The sequence below is a fragment of the Mytilus trossulus genome, chromosome 7, assembly GCF_036588685.1.
Source record: "Mytilus trossulus isolate FHL-02 chromosome 7, PNRI_Mtr1.1.1.hap1, whole genome shotgun sequence".
Lineage (NCBI taxonomy): Eukaryota > Metazoa > Mollusca > Bivalvia > Mytilida > Mytilidae > Mytilus > Mytilus trossulus.
In genome coordinates, this window is record NC_086379.1 from 59449434 (window position 1) to 59469338 (window position 19905).

At 30.0% G+C, this 19905-nt stretch overlaps 1 protein-coding gene across 6 annotated transcripts in view; it reads left to right on the forward strand.

Moving 5' to 3' along the window:
* LOC134725433 (protein FAM13B-like) overlaps positions 1 to 19905 on the forward strand; it is a 78219-nt gene that overhangs the window by 23025 nt on the left and 35289 nt on the right. For 2 of the 6 annotated variants that reach the window (XM_063589239.1, XM_063589243.1), the window contains exons 1-6: positions 6889 to 6969; positions 12641 to 12833; positions 13677 to 13886; positions 14301 to 14487; positions 17133 to 17256; positions 18373 to 18462. In XM_063589239.1, the coding sequence (XP_063445309.1) occupies positions 6904 to 6969; positions 12641 to 12833; positions 13677 to 13886; positions 14301 to 14487; positions 17133 to 17256; positions 18373 to 18462 (870 nt within the window). In that variant the 5' untranslated portion in view covers positions 6889 to 6903. Of the gene's footprint in view, positions 1 to 105; positions 143 to 6888; positions 6970 to 12640; positions 12834 to 13676; positions 13887 to 14300; positions 14488 to 17132; positions 17257 to 18372; positions 18463 to 19905 lie in introns of those variants that run through there. The other 4 variants (XM_063589240.1, XM_063589242.1, XM_063589241.1 and 1 more) reach the window with 3 other exon arrangements.

A 19905-nucleotide genomic window follows, 5' to 3' on the forward strand; every position in this document is an offset into this window, starting at 1 on the left:
GTAAGTACTGATAATCACCATGTACATGTATATACAATAATGTTAATACCATGACAGATGCTCCTAGTTCTGTAAGTACTGATAATCACCATGTACATGTATGTACAATAATGTTAATATCATGACAGATACTCCTAGTTCTGTAAGTACTCATAATCAACATGTACATGTATGTTCTTGTAGAATCTGATGTAACAATGTACAATAAGAGGCACGTTTCCATTCTCAATTTTACTTCCAACGAAGGTACATATTTTTGAATGGGGAGTGACGCCTTGAGAAAGGGCCAAGTTTTACATGATGAAAAATTAAAAAAAATCATTTATCAAGCTTTTCTATTTAAATTTTCTTATGGTGCCCTAAGAAATATGCCTAGTTTTGGATGCACTGAATATCTACATAAACATTCGGGGTCAAACTGTGCAACAATAATAATAAATTGACAGACATACTGTAAATTCAGAAATTATTATATGCATTTATTATTGCGATTTTGTCATTTTAGACTTAAATGCGATTTTAATTTTATGATTTTGAGAAAAATCCTGTTAAATTCATATAAAATATTTCAAAATGTGGGTTTAAATTATTGCCTTTACAACTCAGTCTTAATTTTCACAATAATAAAAACCTCGCATTAATTTCTGAATTTTCAGTACCTAGTTCTGTAATTTGCTGATTTTGTACATATATATAAAGGTAATGGCACATACATGTATTATGGTATACCATTATCTGTCAGTCTGAAAATTTGGGTTTTTTATTGATTTTCTGAATTTCATTATATTTGGCAGGGCTGATTCTGATCGAGGTATCCTAAATTAGAATATTTATGATGTGTTTGAATTGTTTCTGTTTTCATAGTGAAGGTTTAATTTTTCAAGAATAGCGACTTCAACTTTAAAGGGATGGCTTGGATTTAAGTAAACTGTTTTATTTGTAAAAGGGATTGAAAGAGCATTTTCTCATTAAAGCTCATTCTGTTTAGTTTGAAAAAGGGAGATTGAATTCATTTGGATTTGTTAAGCTGGCTTGCTTTCCATGGCACAACTTCAAATAATTATTAGTTTTTTGCTTACATCATTATTTCTTAATCGAACCAGAATTAGCTGGTTGAAACAAACATAGATTATTTTCTGTATAATATAATTACAATAGAAAGGTGTCAAATTGTTCTCATCAGTCTTAAAAAGCATACTAGAAATAGATTCATTTTCTAAAGTGAGATTTAACCTTGCACTTAATAGATGAATTGTATAACAGAATGTGCACATACATAAAAATCATGTCATAAACATCCATCTGATAGGCAACAGGTTGTTAAATAGACTGCAATATTGGGAACCTGATGAAAACAAGTTTTCTGTTATAAAAAAGTCACTTAACCATGTTAACAGCTGCATTCAAGTTAGACATTTATTTGATTTCATACTGCTGTTTTGAAAATAATGATATGATCGAACCAACTAACAAACACTAATTGATTGCAAATTAAGTGGTAGTTTATTTTTTTCTCAATCAAACAATTATTGCTTAGTTTGTTTTTGAAGCAGATATATATTTGAGTCTTAAAAAATAATATTTTAAATATTCCACCATACCACTGTGTTCACTGTGTTTATTTAAGGTTGATGTAAAATTGTATTGATGATATCTCTAATAGTTATCCTTGTACTTGTCTCCGTAATTGCAATTCCACAACTTTAATATGAATTTAAGATCTCCTACTCCTAGTAACAAGATAAAGTAATGTATTTCTAATAACACATTCAGATAACACATTTGTTTTTTACTAATCTTGTATCTGAAAAATTATCACAAATTATGATAAATTATACATTATATCTATTAAAAAAGAACAAAATGATGAAATTGTTGTCAATTCAAATAAATCTTCTGAACTTTGATGGATAGTTGTCTCATTGACAATCAAACCACATCTCCTTATTTTTATATAATCATATGGAAAGGAGTTGCAAATAAAGTTATATTATATTAGGTCTGTTCAAGCCTTGATATAGTTACTGATGTTACCATAGTGTTTGTTAAGTAAAATATTCATATTACATGTACTTATGAATATGGTTTTTGGTTTATTGCTTGTTGCACAGTCTTTAGTTTTTGGATAAAGATTTCATGAAATGCAATCAAAACCTTATGTTACTGACTTGATATCTAAATCTTCGAAGGCTTATCACTACCTTTTTAATTCACAAAATATAGTACATTGATCATAAAATTCTATACATCATATCCATGAACATTTCCAGAAATTGATCCATGTAATAGATGTTCTAAGAATTTTTTTAAATTTTTACAAGGTGCAGGAATCTTACGTCATTGTTAACGTCATCTTAAAAAATTGAAGTTATCTCCCATTGTCCAGTATTGTAGTTTAGTCGTTACCCCTTTGTGCTTACAAGCACTTTGGTTTTTGCTGTGTTTTATAGACAGTTGTTGGTCTTTTGTTGTTTTTTCCCTTTTTTGCCTTGGTGTTTCTAAGTTTGTCTTTGACTTATCTATTTGAATGTCCCTTTGGTATCTTTCTGATTAAATTTGGTTTTGAATAAGTTAAACAAACAGAAGTTTTGACATTGGTTCTGATAAATATGCTTATTAGGTATTTAATAGTTCAGTGTAACAGGTTCACAGTTCCTGGTTTAAAATGATTGACAGTTTGTTGAAAATTCCAATCATATTTTTAGAATGTCACAGAAGTACAGTTATTACTTATTTGACCTAAGCTTTATATGATTTCAAATGCTATATATGGTTTGAAGGTAGGTGAGAAAATCGGTCAGCACATCTGTTTGAAAAAGTCACATGAATAATTTTGAATGACTCAGAACTTAGTATGTTTTATGTATGACTAGTTACTTGTGCTGACCAAAACGAACAGCAAGATGCCTGAAAAAGCCCATGAAAAATGGGCTGTAAGTAGAAAATTCTTCTGATTTTATGTTTTTCACTGTTTTTTTATTGGAATGCAATTGCTTTTTATTGATTTCTTTAATTGTTATGTTCATAGAATTGTCTGTGACATTTTGATAGCAATTCAATCACAATTTAAGGTGGGAGTTTATCTTTTATATCATTTATGAATATACTTTCTTATGTAGCTGGTTAACATGTATCATTGAAAATTTTTTTGTGAATTATGCATAGAATAGTTATTTTGAATCGTGTGAATCAAGGTATGAGAATTGAGATTTTATTATTTCAATTAAGGGCCCTTGATTGGCAAACATGACATTCACATTAACAATCATTGCACTATGATTTCATTACATAGTTACACAATGAAAAGAAATGTAGTCTTTTCATTTATCCCTTTTCAACCAGGATTTTTGACAGGAATCAGGTATTGATTTGAGGTTGTACATTCAATTGGCAAGTGGGTGGATTGTCATTCAGCAGGCTGCTCCTGTTGTTTCCTGCCATAATCTGTGAACCATTTCTTTTCAAATTTGAAAATGATGTACCTTTATCATGTTACTGCTGAAAAAATGATAACCAAGTTTGATAAAAAAAAACAAAAAACACTGTTATGTCTGCCACTCAGGAGTTAATGCCCCCTGATTTGATGGAAAATGACACTTTATGTTGTTTCTGTGCAATAACTTAGGAACCATCTGACAAATGTTATTCTGATTTTAGCATGTCATATTGATGATAAAAATGGAGGTCAATGTTTTATATTGACAATTTTCACTTCAGCTGCTCAGGAGTTCTGGTCCTTGATATATTGGGGAAAAAAATTATTAGAATTCTGTGCAATGACTTAACCTTTCAACCAATGTTTTCTAGATATGTTGTTACTTTTGACAAAACTTAGGTCATTCAGGAGTTATTTCCCTTAATTGCTTTTACTATGACACCAATAAATGTAGTGAGACATTGATTTGTTGTCATTTTGACAACTTCTTATTATGTAATAGTATACATGTATATCTATAGACTTCAAACGAATTCCTATGTTGTATTCAATATTCAAATAATAATTTAGCTGTATACTAATTAATATTTACTTTTAATAACATCAAAACATTAATTGATATAAATACCTTAATATTTTTGTAGATAGATTTTCATGAAATTGTATATGAAACTGATAAAATAACAAAAGTTTTCATTTAAAGTTTGATGAAAGAGTACTCTTATTAACCGGATTTTTGGGACAAAAGGGTCAGTTATTGATTTGGGGATGTATGGCGGGCGGGCAGATGGGCGACAATCAAATGTTGTCCGTGCATTAACTCATGAACCGTTCAACCAAAGCTTTTAAAATTTTAATATGTTGTTACTGACAACTAAATGAAGGTCAAGTCTAATAATGGTGATTTTGACTTTTACCGTTCAGGAGTTATGGTTCTTGAAAGATTGAAAAATGGAGTTTCCAGTTGTGTCCGTGCATTTACTTATGAACCGTTCTACCAAAGCTTCCCAAATTTTATTATGTTGTTACTGATGACAAAATGGAGGTCAAGTTCAATAATGACGATTTTGACTTTTATCGTTCAGGAGTTATGGTTCTTAAAAGATTGAAAAAATGGTGTTTCCATTCAAGTTGTTGCATTTACTCATGAACCATTCAATCTAAGCTTTTCAAATTTTAATATGTTGATACTGATGACAAAATGGAGGTCAAATTTGATATTGACGATTTTCACTTTCACCATTCATCAGTATTATGGTTCTTGTGATATTGCCAGGACACAAATAAATGTTAATAAATCCAGTTTGCTGTCGTTGTGACAGCCTCTTGTTTGATCTATGACCAATTGCATTATAATGTATGCAATGCCTCTTATGAATGATCAAATAAGAATGTTTATTATTCCAATCAAGGGTCCTTGATGGGCAGCATGACATGTACATATAAAACAATACATCATGATTTGTAACAGAAAGATGGATTGCAGAAGCAATTCCTGATAGTAATGTTTCTAAACAAAAATGTTTTGATCCACTTTTGTTCAAACTTATTATGACTGTGGTAACCATTGTTGTACTTCATCTGTGCTATAACTGGATTAAATATAAAGGTTGACAGAGTATAGTACACTTTTATACCACAGTGTAATTACTTATTTATTTCCCATCATAACCACAATATTTATTGCTCATTGGAGGTGACTTGTACTTTTAGTAATTTCTCATGCTTATAAATTTACCATTAAACCAGAAACTTCCCTTTCAAGTCACAAATTAGTGTTGTATAAGCTGATTTATTTTGTTCTTGTGAATAAGTTAGCACAATTCTCTATTGGATGTGATGACCCAATTCTCAATATTAACCATTAACTATTAATCAACTATTAATCAATGTTCTACTGAATTAGGAAATCATTGGCTTCTTGGTCCAATTATAAGAGAAAGTTGATGAAAAGGATAGTTTTTATAAATAGATATCTAATGAAGTGACATGATCTGACATTTATTGGGTTAAACTGACATTATTTCTCTTTAAAAATAAATCAAACCAACAAAAATTTACATAAGGAAATTTGAAGAAACATAAATCTAGATACATGTAACTGATAAGACAAGATTTACAAAACAAAGGAATCTGGCTTTTCCCCACTCTAGCATACTTTCAGAGACTTCAATCTGTATTAAAATTGTGTATTATTTGTTTTATTTTCTTGTTGGTTGTCATTTCAAGTTTTTACAGAGCCATTTCTAATTATAGAATTTCTCCTTAGCAATGAGGGAAATCAGTTATTGATAAACTTTCAGGATCTTCAGTGGAATATGGCATAATGTGCCTTTTATTTATTATTTTTAATCTAAAATATGTTTTCGTGCAAAACAATAGCTTTTGTAATACTTTGCTTGAGGTAAATCAAGTTTAATTTAGCTGAGATGTCTATTTAAAGATGCATTAAAAACATAGTAATGAAAATAGTAATGAATTGTTTTTTCACTAGGTACTGTTTTAAATCCGATATTTTTTTGTTTATTGAGTCATAGATATGTAAAGTATTGAAAAAGTTAACCTAAGTCATTCCTGTTTCATGAGATAGACAGAAATAAAGTTCATTTCCTGTTGATGTTTGTAGCTGGAATATAATTGTGACATGATATATTTAATGGATTGCCATTTAAACAATTGATTGCAATTAAGAAATGAATATCCAAATATATTATTTCAGACATGCAAAAGTGAAAGTCTGACTAAAGATGTAAAAGTAAGATACAGGAAGTAATAGCCATTTAGATGTTTGCTTGGAATCGGCTCAATACTGAAATGTTTCACTAATGATTACTGTTAGGTCTAAAGCATCAGTCATCCAGATCCAAATCTCTGAAATACCTGAAAACTTTTGAACTAAGTCGATACCAGTACTGTACAAGTTATAATTTTCATAGTGCTTTTGTAAACACTAACATGAATTATTTTCAATTGACAAAAAGTTAAAGCAAACAAAAAAGAATTCATAATGGCATTGATAGTTTACACTGAACAAAATGTGGCAGGTTTTAGTTATCTGCAAAAATGTCAAGAGAAAGACTTGGCATGCAGTTACTTACTGAAACTATATAGGTTTCCCTGGTTATCCTAATTCGAACAAAAGTGCTTGTCTAAAAGAACAAAATAAAGAACTACACATATAAATATAAAAAACCAGACATGCTGGAAGGAACAAATAGATAGTACAAATCTGTATCATTTTTCAAGCCTTATTGTAATATTTATATTCAGTACACGACCTAAGCAGTTTATCATACATAGTAAACAAATAAAATGTACTTCAAATAATTTACAATCCATGCACTTTTAAGATTTTATTTACATGTATATATTTGTAATGAAATGTTTATGGCCATGTTCTGTTTACTTTATGACTTGGGACCTTGTGCATACCTTTCCCACCCACATTTTACCATTGTTTTTACCGCATGATGTTCATGGGACAAATGAAAATGAAATGGAATTCTGTTAGGGATCGTAAACATATGAAAAGGGTCTGTATAAATTAATTATTTTCAATGAATTCTGATTTGATTGATTTGTGCTATGTTAATCTACATTTGAATTTATCATTGTTAATAACAGAAAATTTTACTTTTTTCCAACTTGTTTTAACACTTGTTTTTATTTGATTAAAAAGTTATTTTTCTGTAAACTTACATGGTTTTGTTAGTAAATCAACTGAATTAAAAAAATAGATGCATCTTTCTTCTTTTCACTATAAAATGTGATCTAAAATACAACTATTGTTACTACACACTGCAACAGGCAATCAGTACAACATATAGACATATACAATATTATCTGTGTTCTTGATCAATGCTGTAAAAAAATTAAAAAAAATAATTGTTTCAGCTATCATGTATTATTGTACAATTTTTTTTTCTCTGCCATACCAGCTAAGCCAGTGTAAGGGTGTGATTAAAAAATAAGGTACAGATTTTTAGATGCATCACCACTAAAAACACTGCAACTTTAACTAATATTCTACGATAGATATTTTAAATATACTAAATCGTCCTCATAATCATTAAAATTCATAGGAAAAAAATCCTCACAGAAAACCACACCTAAGTAGTTGCAAAGCTGATATTCCCTCTGTACAGCTGCTGGAACACTCTATAAAGAATAAATTAAAAACTGAATTTTACAGGAATTACTAGGATGAGCTTTTTTTTAAACTCTGTTTTATTAAACCTTTTAAATGGAATGTAGTTAGACATCTTGCAAACAATTTTAGTTTCCAAATATGATTTTTCCCTATCATTCAGCTTGATTTCAGTTGTAATAAGATGGGATTTCCAATTTGGCAGAGTGGAAAATCCTTTTTTTTTTCTCTCTCTACATTTTCAAAGTCTTAAATCTACAGTAAGTTATTTTATATCACTCAACCTCTGATTTATTTAATTTATATAAAATCTTCTTTCCTTAATTTTGAACAAATCTACTTTATCAAGTGTGAATCATAAATCAGGTTTTGACACGGAATCTAATTTGAATTTGTTAATTGAAATGGATATTTAATTGATGAAATACAGGTTTTGTTGAAATTATTACAGCAGATAATAAAAGCCAGATTACATGAAGAAAAGTACAAATAATGGAAAATGAAGAGTTCTTGAAAGTTTAAACTTATACTTTTACAAGAGAGTGCTTTAGGAAATATATATACAGTTTGACAACTGACAAATTGTCCATTAATACTAGCTGACGGAAGTTTGCCAAAGATTATGTACTTTACAATAACTGTTAAGATGAACTATCAGATGCATTTAAATTTATAGCTTTCACACAAATAATACTATAAAGACATATAATGTAGTGTTATTGGAAAGGTTTCAAAAATAGTATCAAAGTAATTGTAGTGTCCTTCACCGTATATTTGTATATAAATTGACCGAATTCCAACGTTGGTTATTTTCTAATAGCTGTATCAAATTAACCAAAAACATATAATAACCCAATTTATTTCCTATTAGAATGTGGTAATTCTGTTTTCGAGTGACAAATAACAGTTGAAGCTTGTTTTATTTTGTTAAGAAAATTGATTTGTAAAAAGGTTATCTGGTACTTTTTAATATGACATTTTTTTCTGTACAATTATATTTCAATTTGCTTAATTTGATGATAAACACTTTTGGAAAAAGTAAATTGAGGTTCATGTATGATTTTTCAGTGCTTATGAAATTTAAAAAAATCGTAATACCAACATATTAGGTAACAAAAATCTAAAGAATCTGTTTCTTGAATTGATATAAATATATATATTCTGGTATAGATAAATTATCTCACTATATTTAAACAACTACTGAAACTTGTCAATTTACATTTAGTGAGTATATTCTTCCCTTTGGAAATATTCATTTATCAGGACAAAATTACAAAATAGTTTTTTGATAATATTTTAGACAAAAAAAATTATAAGGGTAAAAGGTTAGGTAATGTTTTTGGGTTTTCACTACACAAGAGAACAAGAAAATAAGAGAAAAAATGCAGAGGAACAAGTTTTATCTATAAAAAGATTAATATGATTAGCTTTTTGGGTTTGCTTATCTTCTATATTTCTTCCAGGGGGATAATTATTTTTGGGTGATATTAGTAAAAGCAGTACCTATAATGCATGTTCTTTTATATGTTACATGTATATCTCTGTATATGTGTTACATTTCTGTATAGTACAAAGAGATGTAACAACTTGAATCAAAAATACTTGTTAAACTTTCCAAATAACAATAACAATGTCAGTTCATGTTTGATGTTTATTTTTATCTTTGAACAATAATGTTTATGTTGTCTATCATCTTTGCTGTATCAGCAGAACATGGTCATGATTGTCATCAGTTTAAGTATAAAACTAAAATGACAAAACAATGTTTTCAGGGAGTACAGACTGCTGTCTTCATTTGTTTTTCTTTTGACATATATATATATAGATGTTAATGAGAGTGACGTCAGTGGCTATTGTTGTTATATCTATATATACTTCATACATGTTCAGAGTTTTGATTAACCAGATTATACTATGTAGGTGGCCAGCTGAAGGACGCCTCCGGGTGCGGGAATTTCTCGCTTCATTGAAGACCTGTTGGTGACCTTCTGCTGTTGTATTTTTATATTTTGGTCGGGTTGTTGTCTCTTTGACACATTCCCCATTTCCATTCTCAATTTTACTGTCAATATCAGAAACTTACAAACTAAACAACTCATTATTGAAGGCCGTTCTGTGATCTATATAGTTGTTAATTTCTGTGTCATTTGGTCTCCTGTGGAGAGTCATGTCTCATGAACATTTGAGCAAGGCAGTGTATAGGTTATTTGAATGTTATTTTTTTTTAAACATATTTATTTATAGTGGATTGGGAAACAAGTTTTACAACTTATATGAATCCCTTTCCACTTTGCGGGTGCAAGTACTGCCTTGTAACGGCATTAGCCTACTCTTTTTCGAAAAGAGATATATTTTACTCAAAGAAACTGAGCACTGGTCTGACTAGGTTGATTTAGGTTTCAATGACTCCTTAAAGATGAGTCCTTGCAGTCAATAAAGCTTGTAATGTCTGCCAAACATTCTATATTTGGATCAAAGCTATTTTAATTTCAATATAGATACACCATTACACTTACAATGTAGTTATATGACCCTAAACTTGGGAATGTAATATAAGTAATTGTAGCATGTTTGTGGGAGTAAGACCATATCATAACACTGAAACTGCTTTATATACTAATCACACTAATGAATTTCAAACTGAAATTGTCATTTTGAACCTATAAATGTGAGTCTTAAATCATGTAAATACATGAACAAGCTAATTTCATAAAGTTTTCTCTTAAATACCTGAAGCAGTGTTAAAAAAAAATTACATTGTGTCAGTTTCCAGTCATTTTTGGGAACCACATTGAATATACTTTTAGCAGAACTGTTTGAAAATTGACAGAGATACAAAACATAAGTGAATAATTGCATGTTATGATCATTTAAATTGGTCATTAGGTTCAATCTTGTTTCTTAATATGAACATATTTTGAATTAAGACCTTTGACTTTGAGTTACCAATGAGGTAAACTTAGTAAAATCAAGTTTTAAAACCACAAAGTATACATCCTTTGCTCTTTGATAGTGTAATCCTTATTTCTTCAGGATAAAGCCAAAAACAAAAACAGACTACGAAATGTTTTTTTCTTTCATATATACAAGTAATGCTTTATCAGAATGAAAAAAATATTTTGCTGTCCATTGTTGAAGGTCAACCATCATTAATTTGTAAGGGTGATGTTTATGGTCAAAGTAATGAACCCTAAAGGTTAATGTTAAGGGTCATAGTTATGGTCATGTAAAGGTCAATCCTAATTTTAATGACAATATTTATAGTCACAGAAGTACTCAGAGTACATATATCAGCTGTTGGTATCTCCAATCTGTATTGATTTTCTACTTGTATGATAAATTACCGGTAGATGCCAAATTTGAGTACTTGGCAGTTGTTCTGCATTAGTAAAAAGCATATCAAACAAATATTATTTATAAATTCTTATATGTTATATTTGTAATAATATTTATTTCGATTTGAATATGAGTTTTGTATTTGAAAAATTAGCTGTCTTTTGTCACAAGATATGGAATAATTCTCTAGTTGTAGTGTTTATGATATCATCTGTTTAATCCTTTATTATATACCCAACTCCAAGCAGTTTGTCTGTATGTAATATATATTCCTTCAAGATTTTATTTCCATTTGTTAATTTACCAAAATGTATTATATAATGTACACATTGGAACCAGTACCAAAATGATGGACTTGACATTTAGTTATCATGTAGAGTAACAGCTGCTTGTCTGAAAGTTGTCATTATGTAGTAGGTGGGTGTATTGAAGAGTCAAAGATCACAAGACTAAAATTATCTGCTGTCAAAAATTAAAACATTGTGGTAAACCAAATAAAACACCACTAAACCACAAAATCTGATCCCATATGCTTAGTTATATAAATCCTCGGTTCATTAGACAAAACAATATAAAGCAAAGCATTATTTTAAGGAATTATTCACTTATTTCTTTTCTATGTCTACAAGAATTGATTACATACATACTGATTATCAATAATTAAAAAATGATTATGAACAAATTTTGTAGATATAAAAACATAAAACATATTTACAGGTAGTAAGTTTATGCTGAGTATTATGAAAGGTCAATCATCATTTGTTAGGTCAATGTTTATGGTCAGTACTGACAATACCAAAGGTCAGTCACATTTGTAAGGTCAATGTTTATGGTCACTGTCATTTCTGTCTATGTTTATAAGGGTCAGAAGTGTATACTGCAGTTATATTGTTAATGATAATGCTCTAGTATATGACCACACGTGTGATGCTGTGGTTAATACATTTTGCCTGTGGGGATACTAATTAGTATATATATATATATAGTAGAGATGTTATTAGGTCCTGGACTTTTTGTGTTTATATTTAGCACTAGTTGATATATAAATATCACATGGTTACAATTCTATAGTATTTGTTTGTAAGATTGTTGCACTGACTGGAACTAAAAGGAAGAAGTCAGGATGTTAGACTTACTTAACTTTAAAAAGGAGATGATACTCAATCAACAAAAAGTCAGTTTCTAAAAATTTTATTTCATTTATACATTTACTTTTGCAGTTTCTAAAATTGAATTGCATGTAAAATATAAACTTTAATCTTTAAAAATTCGTTAAAAATATTAAAATTTTTAAAGAAAAGGATTTATTAACACTTAAATTCTAAGGTATAAAACATACCTCTCAACTTCTAAATTACTTTGTGTAGGTCTAAACAAAATTGTTGATTTCTTCAAAGTCAGTATATACAATGTTAATATTGTTTGTTCAAAATGTATAACAAAATAACCTGTAATATGTATTAATATTTTATTTCTTTATTCTATGGTTTTGTCTCAGAGCGCTGTCTTGCCTGTCTATGGCATTTCAATAATAATGATAAAAAATAATCTTTAAATAGACTAGGTATTTGTTTTGTGGAAGTAATCGATAAAAATCTGATGAGGTAGGAAAAATGATATTTTACAAGACAAGAATTATGGAATCCCATGAGTGATTTTGCAGATGCATCAAATATAATTAGTTTTTTTTTTCATAGGTGTTTATTTTCTTCTGTTTTCAGACAAAAGGTCTTCCAATAAATGGTTCTATGGATAAAATGAAAAAATTATTGAGTCCTGGGGCCCGAAAGAAAGTTTTCTCTAACGTCAACCGAACTTTTGGTGTTCATTTGGATGATTTATTAGCCAGAGAGGGAAATAAATACAAAGTGCCTTTTGCTGTAATGAAAATATGTGAAACCATTGCTGAGAAAGGTAAGAAGACCTCTAGACATAGTTAGTATAATCTCATGATAATGATTAGAGTCATGAAAGAATGGCTAAAACTTTTATTATTTTGTAATTTTATACTATGATTTTTGCAAAAGAAATATCATAAATGAATTGCCAATTATAAATTGTTATTTTGCCAAAGTGATTTTCCCAAATTGCACATGAATGAGATAGTAAAATATATTTGAACACTTGATGAAATTTTCTGTTTTTCTGCAAAGCACTCAGCGTTTAGAAGTAAGACCAAAGCCTGGTCAGCTTTGAAAAGGAAAACTATATCCTAGTAGGGTCACTTGGATGCGATGTCTAAAAAATCAAGTTCAGTGTATTAGTCAACTACAAAGCAGGATCCATGATCATATGTTAACATTTTTATGCCCCACCTACGATAGTAGAGGGGCATTATGTTTTCTGGTCTGTGCCTCTGTTTGTCCATTCGTTCGTCCGTCTGTCTGTCTGTTCATTCGTTCCTCTGTTACACTTCAGGTAAAAGTTTTTGGTCAAGGTAGTTTTTGATGAAGTTGAAGTCCAACCAACTTGAAACTTAGTATACATGTTCTGTTTGATAAGATCATTCTAATTCTAATGCCAAATTAGAAAATTTATTCCAATTTCACGGTCCAGTAAACATAGAAAATGATAGTGCGAGTGGGGCATCCGTGTACTGTGGACACATTCTTGTTATAGTCTCAATCTGATTGGTATGAAACGTTTAATATGGTCATCAATCCATTATCATCATATTGAACAACTTATTAACTATATATTTTATTGAGTTAACATCTGGTACAATTGTATTGTCTTAAGTGTATTTATTTGCTACAGGTTTGGATCAAGAGGGTATATTTAGAGTCAGTGGAAGTTCCAAGATTATTGAAAAGTTACGAGGAGAGTTTGATCAGCGAGGGGATGCTAATCTAGAAGAAGATGGAGACATAGCAGCTGTGGCTGGCGTGCTGAAACTATTCCTGAGAGAACTACCAGTACCGCTTGTACCAGAGAACAGGACTCAACAGTTTGTCTGTATACAAGATGGTAAGGAATTGATGATAGTCTTTTGTGGCATGTTGGTCTTGAAAAAAAAAAAGCCAACAGCAACAAGAAACAAAACAATAAAAGAGGCCTTCTTTAAACATGTTCAGATACATTGAATTGAATGACATAAGATTGTAATGATATTTTTCCACTGAAGATTGTTACATTTAGGACCATCTAGGATATCTTTAACAGTAACTTTTGATTATAGGGCCAGTTTTTTTACCTTTTGGAATAATTAGGATTTAAAAGCTTTACATGTATGATAAGTAGCATTGGCATACAAATTGAACTGCTATGCAAATAAGGTAAATAATATTGTAATGAGAAACAAGCTTGACAACGTTGAAAATAACAACAAAATTTTTATGACATATGTTTACACTTTAAAGAACCCTCTCTTTTATCTTTTAGCTTACCAGAATGATATAAAAGCTTGTTTGTACCAGTTAAAGCAGTGTTTACATGATAATCTACCAAAGGAACATTACAACTTACTAAAGTATTTGTCTGGTTTTCTGATTACCGTAGCTAAACATGAGAAACAGAACAAAATGACTGCTATGTCTCTTGCCATTGTGTTTGGACCAAATATATTTAGGTAAGAATGAAGCTTGATTGTTGTACTTCATGTCACAGACAAAAGAATACCTTTGTGGATTTTATTGTAATTCAAATTTCAGCATTTTTTTATTTAAATCTGGTTATAATACAGTAGTTATTAAAATTACCGTAATATGAGTTGAAGTTACATGAAATTAAGTTAACATACTGATCAGTATTGCTTGGCTTCTACTTAGTCATTAAACATTAAAAAAAACTATCTCCTTCAAAAATCAAAGAACTAATCATGAAAACCATAGTCTGAATGTTCTAGCTGAGATCTGATTTCTCTCTTTCAAAGAAACCCAAAGATGACAATTGGCTTGTAGTGAAGGCCACTTATAAGTAAAATGTTTGTAATAAGCTTAATATTTTAAAAGGGAGAAGACATAGATGCTTCATACCAATTATACAAATGCCATATGTTAAGAAGTTTCCATTCTAGGCCTCATTTTAATGGTTCAGCATCTGCTTAAGAGACATGTATAGGTTTTTATACGACCGCAAATTTTGAAAAAATTTTCATCGTATATTGCTATCACGTTGGCGTTGTCGTCTGCGTCGTCGTTGTCGTCGTCGTCGTTCGAATACTTTTAGTTTTCGCACTCTAACTTTAGTAAAAGTGAATAGAAATCTATGAAATTTTAACACAAGGTTTATGACCACAAAAGGAAGGTTGGTATTGATTTTGGGAGTTTTGGTCCAAACATTTTAGGAATAAGGGGCCAAAAAGGGCCCAAATAAGCATTTTCTTGGTTTTCGCGCTATAACTTTAGTTTAAATTAATAGAAATTTATGAAATTTTGACAAAAGGTTTATGACCACAAAAGAAAGGTTGGGATTGATTTTGGGAGTTTTGGTTTCAACAGTTGAGGAATTAGGGGCCAAAAAAGGGCCCAAATAAGCATTATTCTTGGTTTTCGCACAATAACTTTAGTTTAAGTTAATAGAAATCAATGAAATTTATACACAATGTTTATGACCACAAAAGGAAGGTTGGTACTGATTTTGGGAGTTAAGGTCCCAACAGTTTAGGAATTAGGGGCCAAAAAGGGACCCAAATAAGCATTTTTCTTGGTTTTCGCACCATAACTTTAGTACAAGTAAATAGAAATCTATGAAATTTAAACACAAGGTTTATAACCATAAAAGGAAGGTTGGTATTGATTTTGGGAGTTTTGGTCCTAACAGTTTAGGAAAAAGGGGCCCAAAGGGTCCCAAATTAAACTTTGTTTGATTTCATCAAGAATTGAATAATTGGGGTTCTTTGATATGCGGAATCTAACTGTGTATGTAGATTCTTAATTTTTGGTCCATTTTCAAATTGGTCTACATTAAGGTCCAAAGGTCCAAAATTAAACTTAGTTTGATTTTGACAAAAAATTAATCGGTTGGGTTCTTTGATATGCTGAATCTAAAAATGTATTTAGATTCTTGATTATTGGCCCAGTTTTCAAGTTGGTCCAAATCGGGGTCCAAAATTAAACTTTGTTTGATTTCATTAAAAATTGAATAAATGGGGTTCTTTGATATGCCAAATCTAACTGTGTATGTAGATTCCTCATTTTTGGTCCTGTTTTCAAATTGGTCTACATTAAAGTCCAAAGGGTCCAAAATTAAACTTAGTTTGATTTTAACAAAAATTGAAATCTTGGGGTTCTTTGATATGCTGAATCCAAACATGTACTTAGATTTTTGATTATGGGCCCAGTTTTCAAGTTGGTCCAAATCAGGATCTAAAATATTATATTAAGTATTGTGCAATAGCAAGTCTTTTCAATTGCACAGTATTGCACAATGGCAAGAAATATCTAATTGCACAATATTGTGAAATAGCAATATTTTTTTTTAATAAGAGTTATCTTTCTTTGTCCAGAATAGTAAGCAAGAAATATCTAATTGCACAATATTGTGAAATAGCAATATATTTTTTTAATTGGAGTTATCTTTCTTTGTCCAGAATCAACTCAAATCTTTGTTATATACAATGTATATTCACTTTTTACTACCAACTGATAAATTAAAATAATCTTTACCATTCAGTGATAACAAGCAGTTTTTTTACATCTTAATATTTTATGATGTATTTAAATGAGTAGTTATTGTTGCAAACTCCATTAGAAATTTAATTGAGATAATTTGGAATAAGGGAAAGGGGGATGTGATTTAAAAAAATGGGTTCAATTTTCTCATTTGAAATGAAATTTCATAAATTGAAAATTTCTTCAAACATTTTTTTGAGAGGATTAATGTTCAACAGCATAGTGAATTGCTCTAAGAGAAAACAAAAATTTTAAGTTCATTAGAACACATTCATTCTGTGTCAGAAACCTATGCTGTGTCAAATATTTAATCACAATCCAAATTTAGAGCTGAATCCAGCTTGAATGTTGTGTCCATACTTGCCCCAACCGTTCAGGGTTCAACCTCTGCGGTCGTATAAAGCTATGCCCTGCGGAGCATCTGGTTACCCATTGAATTTTACTGTTATTACTATATTTGGTATAAATGAGGGTAGTATACCTTACCTAATAATGACTTCTTGGTTCAGCTAGCAAGCAAGCTAACCAAAGATCTAACCTTTACCTACACTCTTTATGCAATCAGCTGTAATCAAACATACAACTTATTATTTTGTTACAGATGTGCACAGGGAATTGATGGTTTGAGGGACCAAGGTGCTATAAACCAAGTAGTGTATAAGTTCATAGCTCATTACAATAGTTTATTTAGGGATGAAAATGAAGATCCACCAGAGTTACAATGGGTAAGAAATAGTAACAAGATATTCATGCTTTTAAATGGGTGCATTTACATTTATAAGTGTAGTCAATCTAGTCAAATATTAGTACATGCAAAGAAGGATATGGAATGAAATATCACCAAAAGGGATAAGGAAAAACTGATCTGAATACTTACTCGCACTATATATAATCTGCATGTTAGTAGTGAGAAATTTTATACATAACCAGTAATAGTTTTATATCTAAGTTGTATTAATAACAGTAACCTGCATGTATGTTTTTTTGGTTTATTTACTCATATTAAATCTTAAATTTATAAATGTGAAAAAAGTATGATACACATATAGACTTTCTGGTCTTGTCCTGAATGATGCTTCAATATTCTGTATGTGTTTATGATGCATTAGTAGTTTATAAAGCTGGTACATATGCCCTTGAAAACAATTGTAGTATTCATGAAATGAAAATGTGTATTCATGTGTGTGTAAATGCTAGCTAAGATTTTATAGATTTGCTGTGCTTTTAGAAATATTTGTAAATACAATAAATCTTGAGAAAATCTGTGTAATATCAGTTTTTCAAGTTGTTGATCCTTGTTTTAACAAAAGGAGTTTGGATGAGAATTTAAATGTGAGTTTCGATACAGATATATTGTGTTCTATTAGAGACGACATCAAAAGTTCAATGAAGGATAAAAAACTTAATTCACATAGTGTTTTCACTGCCTCCCCCCAACCCCCCTCTTAACTTAATTTGGGAAAAATTGATTTACCTATATGGATACTGTGGATTCATTTATTTTTGTGGGTACCAATTTTCGTGGATTGAGGAAAACTTACATGTTCGTGGATATTTGATTTCGTGGTTTTGCCGAAATCTACATACAAGCCTATTGAAAATTTGTCATTCGTTGAACATTTAATTTCGTTGTTCAACTGTTCCCACGAAATCCACGAAAATTGGTATCCAACGAATAATAATGAATCCACAGTATATGTAAAATCTTTTTTGAATTAACAAAACTTGCAGCAATGTTAACCTCCAAACTATTTGATTTAAGTTTTTTATCCTACGTCGATCTTTTGATGTCATGCCAAATATAAATGAAAGTAAGGTTTAAATATAATTGTTGTTTACAGCTGAGGAAAAACCAGAAAACACCTCCTCCTCCTCGTCCTCCCCCACCTAAAGTTTATATTGAGGATAAACCTGTACCATCACCAAGGAAGGTACGATGTCAATCACTATATATATGTGTGTTCTTATCTCTGCTTTGCACGTCTTCATGTATCCATTATACCACTAAATCTTTTTAGTACTGTATAACACAAATGTCTAAACATAAACTACTGGCTGTGTTATATTGAAAGTGGAAATATATGGTACTTATAAGAATTAAATGCAGTTTTGTAAGTTTAAGTGATATGATTGCAAGTGACATATCACAATTTACATGAAAAGTAAAAGGGATTTTTGCTTAAAAACTGTCTTATAACTTATAACTTATAAAATCTCCATACATTTCTTTAAAGCTTGTGGAAGTATAGAAAAATTTCAGAACATTTTCAGAATTTTCAGAACGGAGGTTTCTAAAAAATATTAAAAATGGTAATTTCAGATCCTATATTTACACTGAATTACAAGCTGGAGTTGAGTAAGACTTTTAAAGCTTGCATTATTTCTAGATATCAAAGGATGAAATCCTTGAAACAAATATAAACACTGTTTAATAATGTAACACTACAAATGTATAGGGAAAACGGTAGTATTACATTTTCCCAGCATTAGGTTGGCCTTTTGTGTACCCAAGACAGGTGAAGGAAGTCAACTTATGAGCGCTGTGATTGGATGTAAGGGTACAATATATTTTTTATTTATCTATGAATAACTGCAGTTTGTATATTTACAATATAAATTTTAAAACCTATTGAAATATTTTCTAGAGAATTATTTGAAAAGGCTTCCAAAATTTTCTAAATTTGGTGCAAAATGACGGTGGGCATGGATAACATAAACCAGCTCCGTTGGAAATTGGTCATGATACTATTTGGCTTCAATTTTTAGAATACAGTAATAAAGTACAAACACCACACATAACTGTTTTATCCAAGTTTTTATTATAAAAACTGGTAAATTTAGAAAATGTTAGTATTGTCGCCTATGGCAAAATAAATACTACCGTTTTCCCTATACTCAAGATAGCAAGGGAAATCAAAATCAATCAGACTTCAGTCATATTATACTATTTTGAAGCATTTGATAAGAACAATTAATTTTTATCACTAAGAATAGAAATTTTTATCTGAGGACAGTACAGTGTTGAGAAAAGTGCTGAGTCATCATAATAAGTCAAATTGATGGGTACTGCTATAAAACTTTATTCTAGGGTGTCAATATTAACTATATTGTATAAACTGCACCAAATTATTGTTCTTTTGTATTTGTTTTCACCATTCGCAATGATTAATTCAATTTGAAAACCCAGATTTTAAGTCGCGACATATATTTTTAACTGAAATATTTGCCTTTTTTGCTCTGTAATTCCCTAAATGTATAAATTGGGTATTTCCCTTGACACAATCTATTAAAATTGGATATTGTCTGATTAAGTTTGTACTGTTTATATAGTAAGACAGTATTTGGTCATACTAGAAGCATTTTCACTGTTAGAA